This window comes from Diplotaxodon limnothrissa, linkage group LG1, assembly GCF_057381915.1.
Source record: "Diplotaxodon limnothrissa isolate DT_005_m linkage group LG1, D_limnothrissa_male_GT1.1, whole genome shotgun sequence".
Lineage (NCBI taxonomy): Eukaryota > Metazoa > Chordata > Actinopteri > Cichliformes > Cichlidae > Diplotaxodon > Diplotaxodon limnothrissa.
In genome coordinates this window covers 5,222,079-5,239,196 of record NC_140596.1, presented here as the reverse complement: position 1 = coordinate 5,239,196, position 17,118 = coordinate 5,222,079, and the positions used below count along the sequence as shown (strand labels likewise).

At 43.3% G+C, this 17,118-nt stretch overlaps 1 protein-coding gene across 1 annotated transcript; it reads right to left on the bottom strand.

The window, feature by feature from the left end:
- Positions 1-1,917: 1,917 nt before the first annotated feature.
- LOC146639303 (adhesion G protein-coupled receptor G1-like) lies at positions 1,918-13,365 on the bottom strand. Its single transcript, XM_085351165.1, has 12 exons — positions 13,345-13,365; positions 12,997-13,015; positions 11,975-12,246; positions 11,466-11,652; positions 11,193-11,235; positions 10,911-10,989; positions 9,733-9,855; positions 9,424-9,540; positions 8,852-8,894; positions 5,329-5,435; positions 2,039-2,155; positions 1,918-1,938 (listed from the first exon to the last, which is right to left on the bottom strand). Exons 1-12 carry the CDS (start codon positions 13,363-13,365, stop codon positions 1,918-1,920), a joined length of 1,149 nt encoding a protein of 382 aa, XP_085207291.1.
- Positions 13,366-17,118: the final 3,753 nt, after the last annotated feature.

Sequence of the window (17,118 nt, the reverse complement as noted above, 5' to 3'; positions counted from 1 at the left end):
TACATGAATTTATGAACTGTCATAAAATGTTATGCATGCTACATGTAGTCTGCTACACGTAGCATTCATAAGATGGGATTTCTTTCTTGGCTTATATTCCGTCTAGTCTCAGCTACACAACATACAGAGTAAAAGGTTATTTTTGGAAAGGGAAGTAGAAAGCTTTCTTAGCAACTGGGGTAATTGATCTAAATTATATTTGTCTCCACTGTCATTGTCATCATCATCATTGATGTCATGTTCACCATGGTAGTCGAGCTATTGGAACATTTGCTTCAGGTGGTGCTGCATGAGCTGTACAATTCTGATCTAATGAACTATGGGTATTGTATTGATTCTGTTCTACTACTGAGCTCATCTTACTGCTGCTTTCCTCCCTTTGGTGAGAACTACAGTGATGTTGTATTGGTGGGTATATTGTTGGCAAACAACTACGTGGTCCAAACCAGCTTCGCTCATGGCCTTGTTTCATACACTTTGCTGCTTACATTTTTATTCAAGTTGTTTATTTATTTTTTAATACATGTTTCTGTGACACAGTGAAAAGCAGTCATGAGCAATTCATTCATTTATTCATTCAAGACTTTTAATGGCAAATAAATACATTTTTTGGCATTAGTGACACTTAAACCAAAACCTTTGACCACAGCTGTTTCACCTGTGTGCAACAAAACCTACCTCAGCTGTTCCAGCTTGTATAAAATTGCAGCTCACTTAGATTTGGTATGCTGAAAACGCTGAAGTGACAAGCTGGATTGTGAGACTTTATAAAGATGAGACAGTGTACAAGAACATCTACTGGATATGAGATCCAAACTGAAACACAGGTGCAACAGTTGGTATGAGATAAAGAAAGAGTCATACTGCTGTACATATAAATAAACTGTTTGCCTCTAAAATGCTGCATAATACACAGTTAACCATGAAGTTTTCTTCATAGTTAACTGTGGGAGTAGTTGGATTATGATTTGAAGCTGAAGTCTTTCCTGTGGCCAGGTACCTGTTCCTCAGGTAGGGTGAAGGGTGCTGCATGATGTCAACAAACAGCACTTCTTGCTTACCAAACCTGAAAGATTTTAACAAAAAACAGCCAAAATGACAAATGGCAGCATACTCTATGATGAGATGAAACAAAAAAAAAAAAAAAAGCACTTTTCTTTCACTTTTTGCAGATTGCAGCTGTACTTGAGATCAAATACATTTTATTTATATAGCAGTAAAACACAACAACGGTCATCTCAAAGCACTTTATAGTGTGAGGTTAAGACACCTCGACAATCAGTTGTGCAAACATAGCCAGACCATGCAAAGGTATTTTAATCTGAAAATAAATTTGGTTCACATGTCCAGAAATTGTTAAAAAAAAAAACATAACAAAACAAAGAAACATTTCCAGTTTTTAAATGACAAGAATGTGGTGAGAAAACAGTAATACGATTCTGTTATTAACATCAAGGGTGATACGGCTCACATATTTTGGTACATGAGCTGCATCTCTATTTTCAGCAAGTTAACCACAAGATCACAGTAATGCCACCAAGTTTTTGTATGAACTTGTTCTATTGTTGCTTGCACTTACAATAATTCAGTAATCCTATATTAATATTAATATGTATACTATACTTAAATACCCCAAATGTTCTTCAAATAAGATAAGACAAAAAACACTATTTATTCCAAAACTTAAGAAAATACCTTGTTACAGCAGCCAGTTTAAGAGAAAGTACAAAAAACTGAAATCCTCAAATCTATGTATTGTATGTACTGTGTATTTAATTGGATGACAGTGTTGAAATATAACATCTAGAAGCAGAACTATATAATGCAAGAAATGCAGTTATAGTATAAGAATACAAAATACAATGCAAACTCCTTGTGTTTGAAGATACTGGCATGTGTCTAATGGAATAGTCATTGCTAGATATTTGCATGGGAGTACTGAAAAGATAAACAGATTACCTAAGTGTAAATTAAAAAAAAAAAAAAAAAAAAAAAAAAAAATCTAAAAACTGTTTCCATAGACTGTATGCACACATACCTTTTTTCTGCCAAGATAAATTATAAGAGCAAAACTGCTGATCATAGATACAGCACAGCCTACATATCGAATAGCAGTGAGTTCCAGGGGCTGGCACACTGATCGAGGCTTCAGGTCCTACAAGTGGACAGTGCAATGAGCAGAAAAAGGTCTTCATACACAAAAAAAAAAAAAAAAAAAGCAACACAACCCCCCCGTAAGGCTACGGTGTAACCTTGGTTCTCTTAGTCAGAGACTCTCTCCACACCGTTACATATTCCATATGTACAGGGTAACTCCGTAAGACACCCCGCGAGGAGAGAGTGCAACTGAACCGCTGAGAGTGAAAGTGCTGGGAGTCAGTGACCACGCACCAACAGGCACACCACCCTGGTCAGGGCTTCGCAGACGCATAGCCTGAGCCAAGGGGTGGAGGCAGCAGTCTGCAGACCCCAGACTGGCCTGAATCAGTCATGCAGGACCGCAAGTGATTGGCCGATTAAGGTCAGCCCGGGAACTGCAAAGCAGACCGCCAGGGAGCGCAGCACACCGAGCTGCCAAGTAGCTGCCCCAGCACTGTCACTACAGCTTCAAGAGTGAACTCGCAAACGAGACACTCGAGGTCAGACACAAAGTCCCAGCTCACTGGGTGTCCCCGTGCTGGCCATGTAAGCCCGTGACACACAGGCAAAGCACCAGACAGGGAGCCAGCATAGCAGGCTAGGGAGCTCTCACTCACTGGCTGAAGTTACACTGGGCTGGAGAACTGTCACTCGCCCCAGCGAGGTCAGACTGGCATGAAAGCCAGCAAACACTGGCAATACGCCTGGGGAACACAACCTACCAAGCCACTCGTGCACAGCAGCTGGCTATCGCCGTGACCGAAATCCGCGATGACGCTCCAGTCGGGAAGTCGTAGCCACCGGCTGGAGTTGCCAAGTCACAACAGATCCCCGCCTGGCACTAGGCAGTGACACAGTGCCAGGGGAAAAGAGCCTTTCGCAGCATCTCGGCCACTCAGTGGATGGCCGAGGTAGGACGAGGCCCAGGGCCTGTCCCAGGAGCTGAGCAGCCAACCTGCATCATCCACGACAGGGGAGGGGCTGGTGGCTCAGGCCATTGAGGGCCCAAGTGAGGAGCGACCCAAGGTTCGCCACCAGGGCATAGCAGCCACTCTGAGCCATCCGTAGACAGGGGGCCAGCAAGAGTGGGCCTGACGAGACACTGGCGGACAGTCAAGGGTCAAGTGTCAGCTCACTCAGGGGAACACAGCCCGCAGCAGCAGTACAGCTGCAAAGATGAAGGGCCAAGGCAGGGATGCGACCTGAAGGGTCCATCCACACAGCCACGGCGCCGCCCAGCTGTCCACAGACGGAGGTGCGGTCTAGCCCACTGAAGGCCAAGCGGGGACTTAACCCAAAGGTCTGCCCCAGGGCTGAGCGGTCGCTAGCACTGTGTGCAGACAGGGGAGCAGCAAGAGTGAACTTCAAACAAGACACTCGTGCACAGCGCTGCAGGCTGGAGAACACTCACTTGCCGGCTGAAGAATCAAACACAGCAAGGTCCAGCTCGCGTGTAAACCGGCAAATGCAGGGAATACTCCAGGGGAACACAGCCAGGAGTTGCAGCAGCTGACATGCCAGAGAAAATCCGTCTAAAATAGGCTGGAGAATGCTCACTCGCTGCAGCGAGGTCCAACTGGCGCGTAAGTCGGCAACTGCGGGCAACACGCCAGGGGAAGACAGCCTGGAGCTACAGTGAAGCCAGGGAAGTGACTCACCATGGGTGTCAGCTCACTGAGTGGGCCCTGCTGGCCACGTAGACTCGCAACAGTTGGGCAATCTCCCAGACAGAGAGCCAGCGCCGCAGGCCGGAGAACTGTCAACTGGTGGCCGAGCCAACTGGCGCATAAACTGGTGAAGCGCGGGCAATATGCCAGGGGAACACAGCCTTCAGCAGTCCTGGCCACGAGGCCCAACTCAAAAGATGTCAGGAGGGAGGAGGGTGGCTGGAGTACAGCTGAGCCTAAGCTCCGAGGTCCTACCCGCCTCAACTGAACACGGCTGTCTCCACACGCCTGTATAGGCCCCTCAGCACAGCGAGGTGGCTGCAGGGTAGACAGGCAGTCCCATGAGGCAACTCTGGTCGTCTGACTGGAGCCAAGCGTCATAAGCATCAACCTCCTGACAATCAACCTCCACCAGCCCAGGCCTCACAGAGGCGGGGCCATGGGAGGGAACACTGTGGGAGGGGCCCGGAATCAGGCAACCCAGACATGGGTTCACCCGTCCGGGACACACTCCAGTGGCAGCCAGATGGGAAGGAAGCTTCTTCAACATCCACCTCACGATAATCAACCTCCACCGGCTCAGGCCTCACAGAGGCGGAGCCATGGGAGGGAACACTGCAGCCATCATCCCCATTTTAGCCTGCTCTCCTTAGAGGCACAGGATGGGGGAGGCTCACCATGTCCCCACCCTGCCTGCAGCTGTTGTGTCAAGCTCCATCCCTATAAAGCGAGCGACAAAATGGCCACCAGCAGGGCAGCAGTTACCCTCACGCCCTTGTAGGGCATGCTGCCCTGCACATGAGGGCCCGAAGGGGTATCCAGAGGGACCAGGGGCAGGGCTAAAGGCTACTACTCCCACCATGGCAGCAACCAACTGCGGGAAGGGGACCATAAATGCTGGGGGGCAGGGCACTCAACTGCCTGCAACCAGACCATTCAGGCAGCAGCAGCACCTGAGATAGGAGGCGCTATGGCTGCGTGATAGCATCAACTTTGAGGTCCGCTCTATTAGACGGGACCCCAGGAAGGGCAAGTTGCCACAACTGGCATGCTCCAATCAAGAGCTGAAGGGACCCATCTCGCCCAACACTGTGCCTAGGGACCAGCAGGGAGCAGACCAGGGAGAGGTGGGCAACACCGAAGGAGAGGATGGAAACCTCTTCAACATCTGCCGCTTGATAGTCAACCTCCACTACTTGATAGTCAACCTCCACTGGCCCAGGCCTCAGAGGTGGAGCCATGGGAGGGATGCTGTGGGAGGGGCCAGCAGTGAATCAGCAGCAGGTGTTGGAGGAGACCCAGCTCATGGTCACACCGGGCGTGCCGGAGTGTCTTAAAGAAATATCCACACGCCATGACCAAGGGGGGGGTCGTACCCCGTACATATGGAATATGTAACGGTGTGGAGAGATAGTCTCGATATGCTAGAGAACATCTATTTTATACATCTTTAAAACGACTTAGTACTTATAAGCAACATCTCATTACTGTTTTTATTGTTGTATGAAAAGCGGTGTCTTACCACCAGGACAGTGAAGTAAGTTGTATGGTTACACAGACACACAGTGTGGTTTTCCCCTTTCTGTTGTGTCTCACATCCATCATTTGACCAGTTCACCTGCAGAGAATCTGCAGCAGGAAAATATAAATCAGTTAAAGCTCATTGGTGGGAATTATGGGAAAGAAAATGGGAAATACAGATAGATAATAATTAATAATGTCAAATACAGTGGCTTGCAAAAGTATTGGCCCCCCTTGAACTTTTGTAATGTGACAACATTTTGTCACATTATAGCCACAAACATGAATCAATTGCATTGGAATTCCACATGAAAGACCAACAGAAAGTGGTGTACACGTGAGAAGTGGATTGAAAATCATACATGATTCCAAACATTTTTTACAAATAAATAACTGAAAAGTGGGGTGTGTGTGTGTAATAATTCAGCCTTCTGAGTCAACACTTTATAGAACCACCTTTTGCTGCAAAGACTGATTTATTTAGTCTTTTAGGGTCTGTCTCTACCAGCTTTGCACATCTAGAGACTGAAATCTTTGCCCATTCTTCTTTGCAAAACAGCTCCAGCTCAGTCAGATTAGATGCACAGCGTTTGTGAACAGCAGTTTTCAGATCTTGCCACAGATTCTTGATTGGATTTAGATCTGGACTTTGACTGGGCAATTCTAACACATGGATGTGTTTTGTTTTAAACCATTCCATTGTTGCTCTGGCTTTATGTTTAGGGTTGTTGCACAGCCACTAACAGCTCCAACATCATTGTGAAGTTTGCGGACGACACTACAGTGGTGGGTCTTATCACCAACGGTGATGAGACGGCTTACAGGGAGGAGGTCAGCGCCCTGACCCACTGGTGTCAAGACAACCATCTCACCCTCAACGTCGCAAAGACAAAGGAGTTGATAGTGGACTTCCGGAGGTGCAGAGAAGTACACACCCCCATCACCATCAACGGCGCTGCTGTGGAGAGAGTGAGCAGCTTCCGGTTCCTTGGCGTACACCTGGCTGAGGATCTTACGTGGTCAGTACACACAAACAAAACAGTGAAGAAGGCGCAGCAGCGCCTCTTCTTTCTCAGGAGACTGAAAAGATTCGGCATGAGCCCCCGCATCCTCAGGACCTTCTATCACTGTGCCATTGAGAGCATCCTCACTGGATGCATCACCACCTGGTATGGCAACAGCACCGCCTACAACTGCAAAGCTCTCCAGCGAGTAGTGCGGTGCTCTGAACGGATAATTGGAGGTGAGCTTCCCTCCCTCCAAGACATCTACAGGAAGCGCTGCCTGAGGAAAGCGGGGAGGATCATCAAGGACTCCAGTCACCCCAGCCATAAACTGTTCAGACTGCTTCCATCAGGAAGGAGGTTCTGCAGCATCCGGTCCCGTACCAGCAGACTGAGAGACAGCTTCTTCCATCAGGCCATCAGACTGCTGAACACGTCATAGACACCTCAGCTTCACTACTGGAACTTCAACATTATGCACTCCACACTGTATATAAATGCCACTTGTTTTGCACATATTCAACTCTGTATATTTTATTATTATTATTTTATTTTATTTTTTTACTATTTAATTTGTAAAAATGTGTACACACACACACACACACACACACACACACACACACGAAAATATTTAGTATACACATCCAGAAATGCATACACTATTATATATTGTACATATATTTATTAGTTTCAGGTTGGCCATTCTTGTATTTTGCTCGTTTGTGTTGTTGTGTTTGCACATCTCTGTTGCTTGTGGGGCTCGCACACAAGAATTTCACTCGCATGTGCTGTGCCAGTGTGCCTGCACATGTGATGTGACAATAAAAAGTGATTTGATTTGATTTTGATTTAGTTTTCCGCCACACAGTGTTTTGCATTTTGGCCAAAAAGTTCCATTTTGGTCTCATCTGACCAGAGCACCTTCTTCCACATGTTTGCTGTGTCCCCCACATGGCTTGTGGGGGACACAACACCTTGTATGTGAGGAGCAGGATTTTGAATTCAATTCTGGATTTAACAGGAAGCCAATGAAGGGAAGCCAATACAGGAGAAATATGCTCTCTCTTTCTAGTCCCTGTCAGGACTCTTGCTGCAGCATTTTGGATTAGCTGAAGGCTTTTCAGGGAGTTTTTTGCACATCCTGATAATAACGAATTGCAGTAGTCCAGCCTGGAAGTAATAAAAGCATGAACTAGTTTTTCAGCGTCACTCTTAGACAGGATATTTGTAACTTCAGAGATGTTGCGCAAATGGAAGAAAGCAGTCTTACATATTTGTTTAATGTGTGTTGAAGGACATGTCCTGGTCAAAAATGACTCCAAGGTTCCTCACAGCATTACTGGAGGCCAAGGTAATGCCATCCAGAGTAACAATCTGGTTAGATACCATATTTCTAAGCTTTTCAGGGCCGAGTACAATAACCTCAGTTTTATCTGAATTAAGCAGAAAGTTGGCGGCCATCCAGGTCTTTATGTCTTTAAGACATTCCTGCAGTTTAACTAATTTGTGTGTTATCTGGCTTCATGGACAGATAGAGCTGGGTGTCATCTGCATAGCAGTGAAAATGTATGCTATGTCTTCTAATAATATTGCCTAGGGCAAGCATGTATAATGTAAACAGAATTGGTCCTAGCACTGAACCCTGTGGAACACCATAATTGACCTTAGTATGTGAAGAGGACTCTCCATTTACATGCACAAATTGGAGTCTATTAGATAGATATGATACAAACCACTGCAGTGCAGTACCTGTAATACCTACAGCATGTTCTAATCGCTCTAATAGGATATTATGGTCAACAGTATCGAACGATGCACTGAGGTCTAGTATAGTTGTCCTATGGACAGATTCCCCCACCTGAGCTGTAGATCTCTGCAGCTCGTCCAGAGTCACCATGGGCCTCTTGGCTGCATTTCTGATCAGCGCTCTCCTTGTTTGGCCTGTGAGTTTAGGTGGACGGCCTTGTCTTGGTAGGTTTACAGTTGTGCCATACTCCTTCCATTTCTGAATGATGGCTTGAACAGTGCTCCGTGGGATGTTCAAGGCTTGGGAAATCTTTTTGTAGCCTAAGCCTGCTTTAAATTTCTCAATAACTTTATCCCTGACCTGTCTGCTGTGTTCTTTGGACTTCATGGTGTTGTTGCTCCCAATATTCTCTGAGGCCGTCACAGAGCAGCTGGATTTGTACTGACATTAGATTACACACAGGTGCGCTGTATGTAGTCATTAGCACTCATCAGGCAATGTCTATGGGCAACTGACTGCACTCAGACCAAAGGGGGCTGAATAATTACGCACACCCCACCCTGCAGTTATTTATTTGTAAAAAAAATGTTTGGAATCATGTATGATTTTCGTTCTACTTCTCATGTGTACACCACTTTGGAATTCCACGTGAAAGACCAATACAATGCAACTGATTCATGTTTGTGGCTGTAATGTGACAAAATGTGAAAAAGTTCAAGGGGGCCGAATACTTTTGCAAACCTCTGTATGCATGGCCACTAAAGGATTCCAACCTTTTCTAGTGTCCCAAGAAACACATGTCCTTAAATAGCTTTCCTGAAATAAAGAGGGAACAAAGATGTGAGCTGCAGACATCTCCCAATAAGAAGTTGCATATATCGCATTTGTTGGACATATTTACATTTTAGTTCCTTTAAAGTTGTTTCCTATTTGCTGCATACATAATCTGGCTTACTGTGTATCGCCATAATGCTAAAGAATGTTTAGATCACAGTTAACATAAAAACAGGGAGTTTCATGTGTCACCGTGACTACTTCACAGAAACTATGCACATTAAGACCGCAGTCTATTTTTGCTACACATGGTTTCTGTGCTTGTTGCACCTTTGAGGTCAACAGGCTGATATTACAGAACTTAACAGCATTTTGCTTTTGTTTTCTGCACCTAAGCCATATTTGTAACCCTGAGTGTTTACTGATATTTGCACTGCAGCACATTGCAGTCAATTCAGCAGTTACTATTTGGTACAGTAAGTGTCAGTTTAAGGAAGTAGCTTTAAGTAATATAAAGTGGGTGGGGAGCGTACTGATACAGGCTAAACGCCACAGAAACACACAAACTTACAGATACGGCTTCATGGTAAAAATCTATCCTAATGGGTTCAGGCAGATTTCTGATGATCTCGTTCTCCACCGTGATTTCCACCACATCATTGATAGGCTTGGCAGTTTTGTGAGCCTCCTGAAACAAACACACACAACTTGACCTTCATCTTACACAATGCAGCATAAATATTTGCACACAAAGCAACAAAAGTATTCCAGATAGAATCGCAAATGTGAACACTGGAAAAAATTGCAGGCTGACAGCTAAATAAGGTCACCTGAAATCCTGTCATATGTGCCTGTATCGACTGAAGGCAAACAGCCTTACCTGTAACAGGGAGATGTTCTTGAAGAAAGTGCAGGCTACATTGCTAACATTTTTCACAGCTTGTTTTAAGGCAGCAGGGAGGTGGACAGTGATATTGGACTTGACAGGTCTACCAGCAATGGCCTGGAAAAGACAGCACATATAAGAACTGTGAGTTTTTACAATGTAAGCAAAACCTGCTTCACTCTGCAGCTCTGCTTGTAGCTCTGCTTTGAGATTGTTGGGTTACTAAATGACTCTATTTTAGGGTCGTTTAGAGGGGGAAAAAAAAGTCAGCTTTCAACACCATCCTGTAATCGTCAGTAGAATGCTGCCATCAGTCACTTTTATGTGACTAACCTCCCACCCTATTTTCTGTACTACATCACTTCTCCCCTCTACTTGCATGAATACTCTAGGTTATTCAAAAATGTGCTGTAAAGTAAGTCTGGATTAAAAATGGAAGCACACAGTCTCAGATGCAAAGAAGGTTTTTTGCTAATGTCAGCAGTGCAAACTCTAAAAATATGAATCTTCATCCCAGTCGTATGACTGAAAGTGAAACCTCACTTCTGCAGATGTGTGATTCAGGTGAAACCTACAGAAACCTAATAATTGGATTTAAGAGGTGATATTACTCTGCAGAGCGGGACATTTTTGTGTGTCTAAGGAGGAAAGGTTGCATTTCATCACAGCCTGAGCACTAAAGAAAGCAAAGGTAAGGCTAACTTCATTCTTCACTCCTCCAGTTTTTAAACTCATTACTACACCAAATAATAACTGACACTACTGAGTGTACACAAATCCAAAACCTGACATGTTTTCTGCCCTCTGTGTTCCTCTTAACCTATAAAAATATATCTGTGTGCCACAGTGGGCGACATAAATGAATTACAATGAACTGCAAATGTTTTTTTGAAAAATAATTGAAATTTAATAAATTTCATTTTGTTTCAGTATAGTTTATTACAAATAAAATTTTGTTCAATTTTATCTTTTTTATAATGTAGCTATAATTAAATGAGATTGTAAGATGAGGTAGTTCAGAACAGTAACACTGCAATACAACAGCTGACACACTATCACAGAGCATCCACTCTCTAAAAATAAATCATCAAAGCCTTCTCACACTGGTTGGTTTGAAAAAGAAAAGGTTAATCTGAAGACAAGTCTCTTTAACTTTTGTGTGTTTGTCTTACAGGTGATGTGACGCTGTGGCCTTTGAAATCTTCCTTCATCTCCACATCAGATTTGTGAGCGTATGGAGGCTCAGCACACCTGGACACAAACATCAGGCACAGCCATGATTATAAGTTTGTCATGTTTCATTTGAATGGAGCAATATTACATCAGACAGCTAATGTCTTCACTCCTCGTTTGTAATCAAAGTTTGTGTACTTCAGGAAGGATCAAGTCTACAACATCCTGCCATGATATCCCTGCAATAAACTGGTGCATTTGAGGAAAAGAGAGGAAATTACTTGTTGGGGCCGGATTCCCGTTTCGCCTGTTCACATAATTCTGCTGCAAAAACAGAAAAGAAGAGAAAGTTCTGATTCTGACATGCTGCACTTGATAACAGAAATCTGAAATGCTGGTTCAGCAAAGCTAAATATGAACAACATTACAGACAAACTGAGTTATTGGAACAAATAAAACAGTACAGAACATCAATTTTATTTTTTGCTAAATATATTTCATTCACAGATTTTCTATCAAGAATATGCTGACACAATATGTGTAATCTTCCTTACTGTAGTTGGTGGAATTTGCTTGAAAGTTGTACGCCATCCGTGTTTTGTCGGTGATGAAATCATGATTAATCTCGGTATTGAGGATGCCGTAGTCTGCTTCTTGTGTGTTTGGGCCATCACTCAGGTCAGTGCAGCAGGAATCCTGCAGGCTTGCAGGTGAGCACAGAATAAGCTTCTTCTCTCCTACCTGAACATCACAACAGGAAAAACAAAAACAAAAAACAGAAATTATCATAATAATCTTGAATTTAGCTAGTGTAGTGTATGCAGTGTACAGAACATCATATAAATTTTACATTTTGTTATATGGCTTTTAGAATGTGGTGGTGGTATATTATTATACACATGTGCTTTTTCCACATCTTTCATTTAACTACCTCACGCTCATTTTTAGTTGAGTTCTCCTGAACTTTAATGTTATTGAGTAAAATAATGGGTGTCAAATGATGAAACAAAAAAAAAATAGCATTTAGAACCCACACTTAAATTTAAAAATTGTTATCACTTACTGTCAGCATTAACTGGTCCAGCAGTGGCTCCCAGTCCAGACAGAACTTGATGTCCTCCCCTGACTCAAGTCCAAGGTGCTTGAAGGTAATCACTTCAGATCTCCTACACTGGGCTGTGATCTGCCCGTTGATGGACAGAAAGCTCTCATTGGCTGAAATGGAGATTCCTTTACAGCCAGTAGAGATGTTGAGGTTCAGGCTCAGGGGGTTGTTGCCATGGTGCCATGTGCCGCAAAAGTTCCAGTCCAGGTCATTGTCATTGTTACTGGAAACTGTTAAAATACAGCACACAGTATTAAAAAAAAAAAAAATTCAACTTATGTGGCAGTGGTGTGATCTCTGGCTCTGCTGCAGTGGAGGGGCAGTGCCATGGAGGCTTTGGGCCAGGTGGAAGGAATCACACTGCTGAACTCTGCTGAACTGTTTGTTCTTTAATGATGCTGGGGACCTGCAGTGGAGCGTGGATCCAACTGGAAAGCTGGCCATGGAGAAATCAAAGGTGCTGAGCTGGAAGCATTGTGTGTGCCATAACATTAAAGAGACAAACAAACAGTTACAGTACACTGTGTGGGTCCGAGTCTGAATTGGATAAGCAGAAGATCAATAGATGGATGGACTTTTAACATGGCACTGCAGGAGTTTACATTACAGTCTTTCAGATCAGAGTTTACAAGCACAGATGTGATTCATCAGTAAATAAGTTCACTGAAGCCAGTGTGTACTGTGCTTTAAGCTAATAATTAATAGCTCTTATATAAGTGAAAGAGTATAGGTGAAAGTGGAAACTCTAATTCTCACACCTCAAACTAAATTATTTATTTAGTTTGAGATGCTCACAAACTAAATAGCGGTTACACAGAGAAAAAGTTAGTAAATGCTCCTATTTTTTTATGTTTCTAAGTGAATATTCCTACACACAGCAGCATACAACAACGTATACTGTATGACACAGCACAGCATGAATACAGCACACATGTATGAACAAACTATCACAAAGTGTGGTTCCTGTGTGGTGATCTTACCAGTGGAGAGGATGATTAATCAGAATCAGAATCAGAATCAGAATACTTTATTGATCCCTGGGGGAAATTATTTTTTGTTACAGTGCTCCATTTTAAACCAACATTAAGACAAGACAGACAATACGCTAACTAAGAATAGTACAATATATACATATATATACATACATACATACATACATACATACATAAGTCACTTATAAATAAATATTTGGAAAAGAAACATGTGTAGCTGTAGCAGCAAACAGTGTGTTAAGTGGATGCGTTGTACAGGGAGATGGCCACAGGCAGGAATGATTTCCTGTGTCGTTCAGTGGTGCTTTTCGGTAATCTCAGTCTCTCACTGAACGAGAAGCGCACTATGTTCTCCATCAGCCAGGGTTCTGTTGCTCACACCTGTTCTGTAGAAATGAAAAAAAGTTTTTACACAAACCTATAATTCACTATTTAGTATGGAAGAAAACATTAATTCAGTATACTCCACCATTAAAAATCTGCCACTAAAGTGTACTGTAAGCTTACACTCATAAGCGCAAAACACATAACCAAACAGAAATAGCTTGAACATATTCATCTAAGCTCCCACTGCGGGACTAACAAATACTGCATCTGTGGCCATGCAGAGTTGGGTTGTGTATGCGTAACAGTGTGAATGTGTTGTAAGAAATGGAAGACAGGAAGACAGAAACCTGTTGAACCACAGACAAAACAAACAGATGACTAAAAAGACCTTTGGGGGTCTGAATGTTTAAATAATACAGAGCAATGAGCACAAGTTCATTTACTGAGCTACCTTACATTTCTGACAATTTAGCACTCTAGATGATGAGCCTTAATTTGTCACCGCAATGTTACACGTACATGTTACATCCAGTGAAGTTGGACCCCTTCTGACCATACATACATTGCACAAACATCACATTGGGAAGACAATTCAGAAGAGGCAGCACCAGAAGAACAATGAAATACACAATACATGAGGGGAGAGAGTTGGAGAAAAAAAGAACTCCTCCCAGACTGATCTCTTAGAGAAGAGCAGTTTGAGAACAGAAGAAAACCTTCAGCACAAAAGCACATGAATCTTCATACCTCATAAAAAGATATGGCATACAATGTGGCGTATTGGCTAGCAGGTGGTTTAACACTATCTTCATGTCTGCTTCTATTTATAATTCATGGTCTCCATACTCATCTTGTGGTGGACGTTTGTATGACATGTATATGTCATACAGTGGAAATTTATGTTTTTATGTTTTATCAATCTGTGTATTGGTACATAGTGTTGATTTTATTTGCATGATTTTATTGTGATATTTATATTGCATGTTTGTTTATTGATATTTATATTGCATGGTTTTATCCTCATTTATATTATGTGTGTTAAGGTTGTACCATATTCCTTTAATCCACTGTGGACTAAACAGACAATTGTAGGCACCTGTGAGGTGGGGGCGTTCCCCAAGGTGGCCTATCAGCCGCCAGGTTGACCTGTTAAAGGGGATAGTGAGCGCAGAGACAAGAGAGCAACGCACGAAAGGTGAGCAGGAAAAAAAAGGAACGCGTGCAAGCCCGCACGTGTGTTGAAGGAACTGCTGCCTGACTGTGGGGTGCCGCGAGTCGTTCGGCGATCCAGTCCCAACGCAGGAACAGCAACAGTGGGTGGCGATGGCCGCAATTCACAACAGGGCAGGGATGCCCTTCTGCCTGCATCTGACGGTGAGACGAGGGAGGCCGTGTTCAGGTGTGGAGTCCTGGCAGGGTTTTTAGCGGGTTGCAAACACTATTTTTATTGTATATGGGGAATTTTAACTTGTATTTGTGATTCTGGCTGTGTTTTTTTTTTTTATGGAAATAAATGGTGTGTTTGAAGCCAGCTTAGTTTCTGTGCCCTGAGCGCTGATCCGCTCGCTCCCCTTTTCGCTTGCATGTATACAGACGTGGTGGTGAAGATTTAGGTTCACCAGTCTTAGCGGCTACATATAACTATATAACTATACACACTATATATCTATGCACTGAACATATATATTTTAACTTTCACGTAAAGTCTTAAGCACATGGTTTATTAAGGTGGTACAGTAACAGGGCAGTTGATATAAGGGGAGAGTTCTCCTGAATAACTCTCTCTCCAGCTCCAGTAACTAACCTCCCCCAATGCACACTCAACGCCTTTCACGCAGCACAACCAAAACAGTAACATTGTAACAGAGATCCTGAACACATCACAATAAAATATCATGTGATATAATCTGTCTCTCTCTCTCTCACACACACACACACACACTCACCATGAACCTACACTGAATGTTTTTATATATGAGAATCACCATGTTAAGTATGTAACCAATGTTGTTATAAGGTATATTATAAGATTGTGCCACTTGCTGTGTAAGATTTAATAATTACGGTAAGATTAATGTGTGATGACCGATTGTAAAATCGTAAATGGCCTGTATAGCACTTTACTAGTCCCTAAGGACCCCAAAGCGCTCTACACATTCAGTCATCCACCCATTCACACACTGCTGATGGCAAGCTACATTGTAGCCACAGCTGCCCTGGGGCGCACTGACAGAGGCGAGGCTGCCGGACACTGGCGCCACTGGGCCCTCTGACCACCACCAGTAGACAGTCTGAGCCGGGGCTCGAACCGGCAACCTTCCGATTACAAGACGAACGCCCAACTCTTGAGCCACGATTGCCCAACAATTGTGATGAGTCAAAGCCAAAGGGTTTGACTTGTCGCTGGCCTCTGGCCAGGACCTTGGCTGCTACCTGACCCTGCAGCTGTGTTTGGCTGGAGGACGGGTGGGAAAGTTACCTAGCAGCAGGGGGCGGGGATACTGGTCCCTGTACACCTCAGCTGGACCAGCTGACAGGTTTACTGTACAACAAAAAGTAAACTGTATCACAATCTATGATATCAATTTCCTATGTATATGCAATTGATATATTTACATAACAATAACTGTTACAATTGGAACTGTACCACGCTGGTGATGCTCACCATTATTTTTCTTATGTGAGAAATGAAAAGTATCCTGATGAAATTCAAGCTTCTGTAATTGCTGTATATAAAAACAACCCCTCAAATTTACATTTTCTTCCTGTATTCCGTGGGTCTCCAACTCCAGGCCTCGAGGGCTGGTGTCCTGCAGGCTTTAGATCGCACCCTGGGTCTACACACCTGAATCAAATTAGTTCATTACAGGCCTCTGGAGAACTGCAAGACATGTTGAGGAGGTAATTTAGCCATTTAAATCAGCTGTGTTGGATCAAGGACACATCTAAAAACTGTAGGACACCGGCCCTCGAGGCCTGGAGTTGGAGACCGCTGCTCTAAAGTCTAGATGGGTAACAGAGTATTAATTGATGTGCTTGTGTGGTGGAGTTTACCACCCTAAGGCTCACAGACATCTGTGCTCATATTTTTGATTAAAACAATACATCATCTGGTGTATTTTGACACCATACTGAAAAGGACTACCAACAGAAGCAGAATGATCTGTTGAGCTCTACTCTGGAAACTAACCAGCTCTGGACAAAGAGCTCTGTGGGGGGAGTAGCAGAGTGTTCAATTTTTCTGCTGTTTCTAATGTCTTTTCCTTTCCATAATGAGTATTAGTAATAAATAAAGATTATTAGACACATTCATTCCTTGATTTTTTCCCCTGTTGGCAGGAAACAATTATTGTTCCATAGCATTAAAATCTGATCTTAAAATAGGACATCTACGGAAGATACTTGGTGACCACACATTAAGTATGTAAACTAAGCTTATATATTGGAATTCTGAGCTGTAATGGGCCGTCACCTTAGAAATAAACAGCAGCACTGACAGGGACGCAGCCAATTAAATTAAAATGTTTATTTTATGTGCTAAATCACCAGATTAACCAGTTTCTGCACTATTAATTGTGTGTTGCATTTCACAGGCACATTGTGTTTCTGAAGTAGGTGGCACTTTTGGGGATCAGTTTCTGTGGAAGAGTCATGATCCTGCAACTTATAAATTGCTTAAATTCTGTTAACAGCGCTCCTTTCATGTGAACATCCAGGGGAAACCCTGGAATAACTTTAAGTGTTGATAACCACTTTAAGTGGTCTGTGTGTCCCAATTGCCAA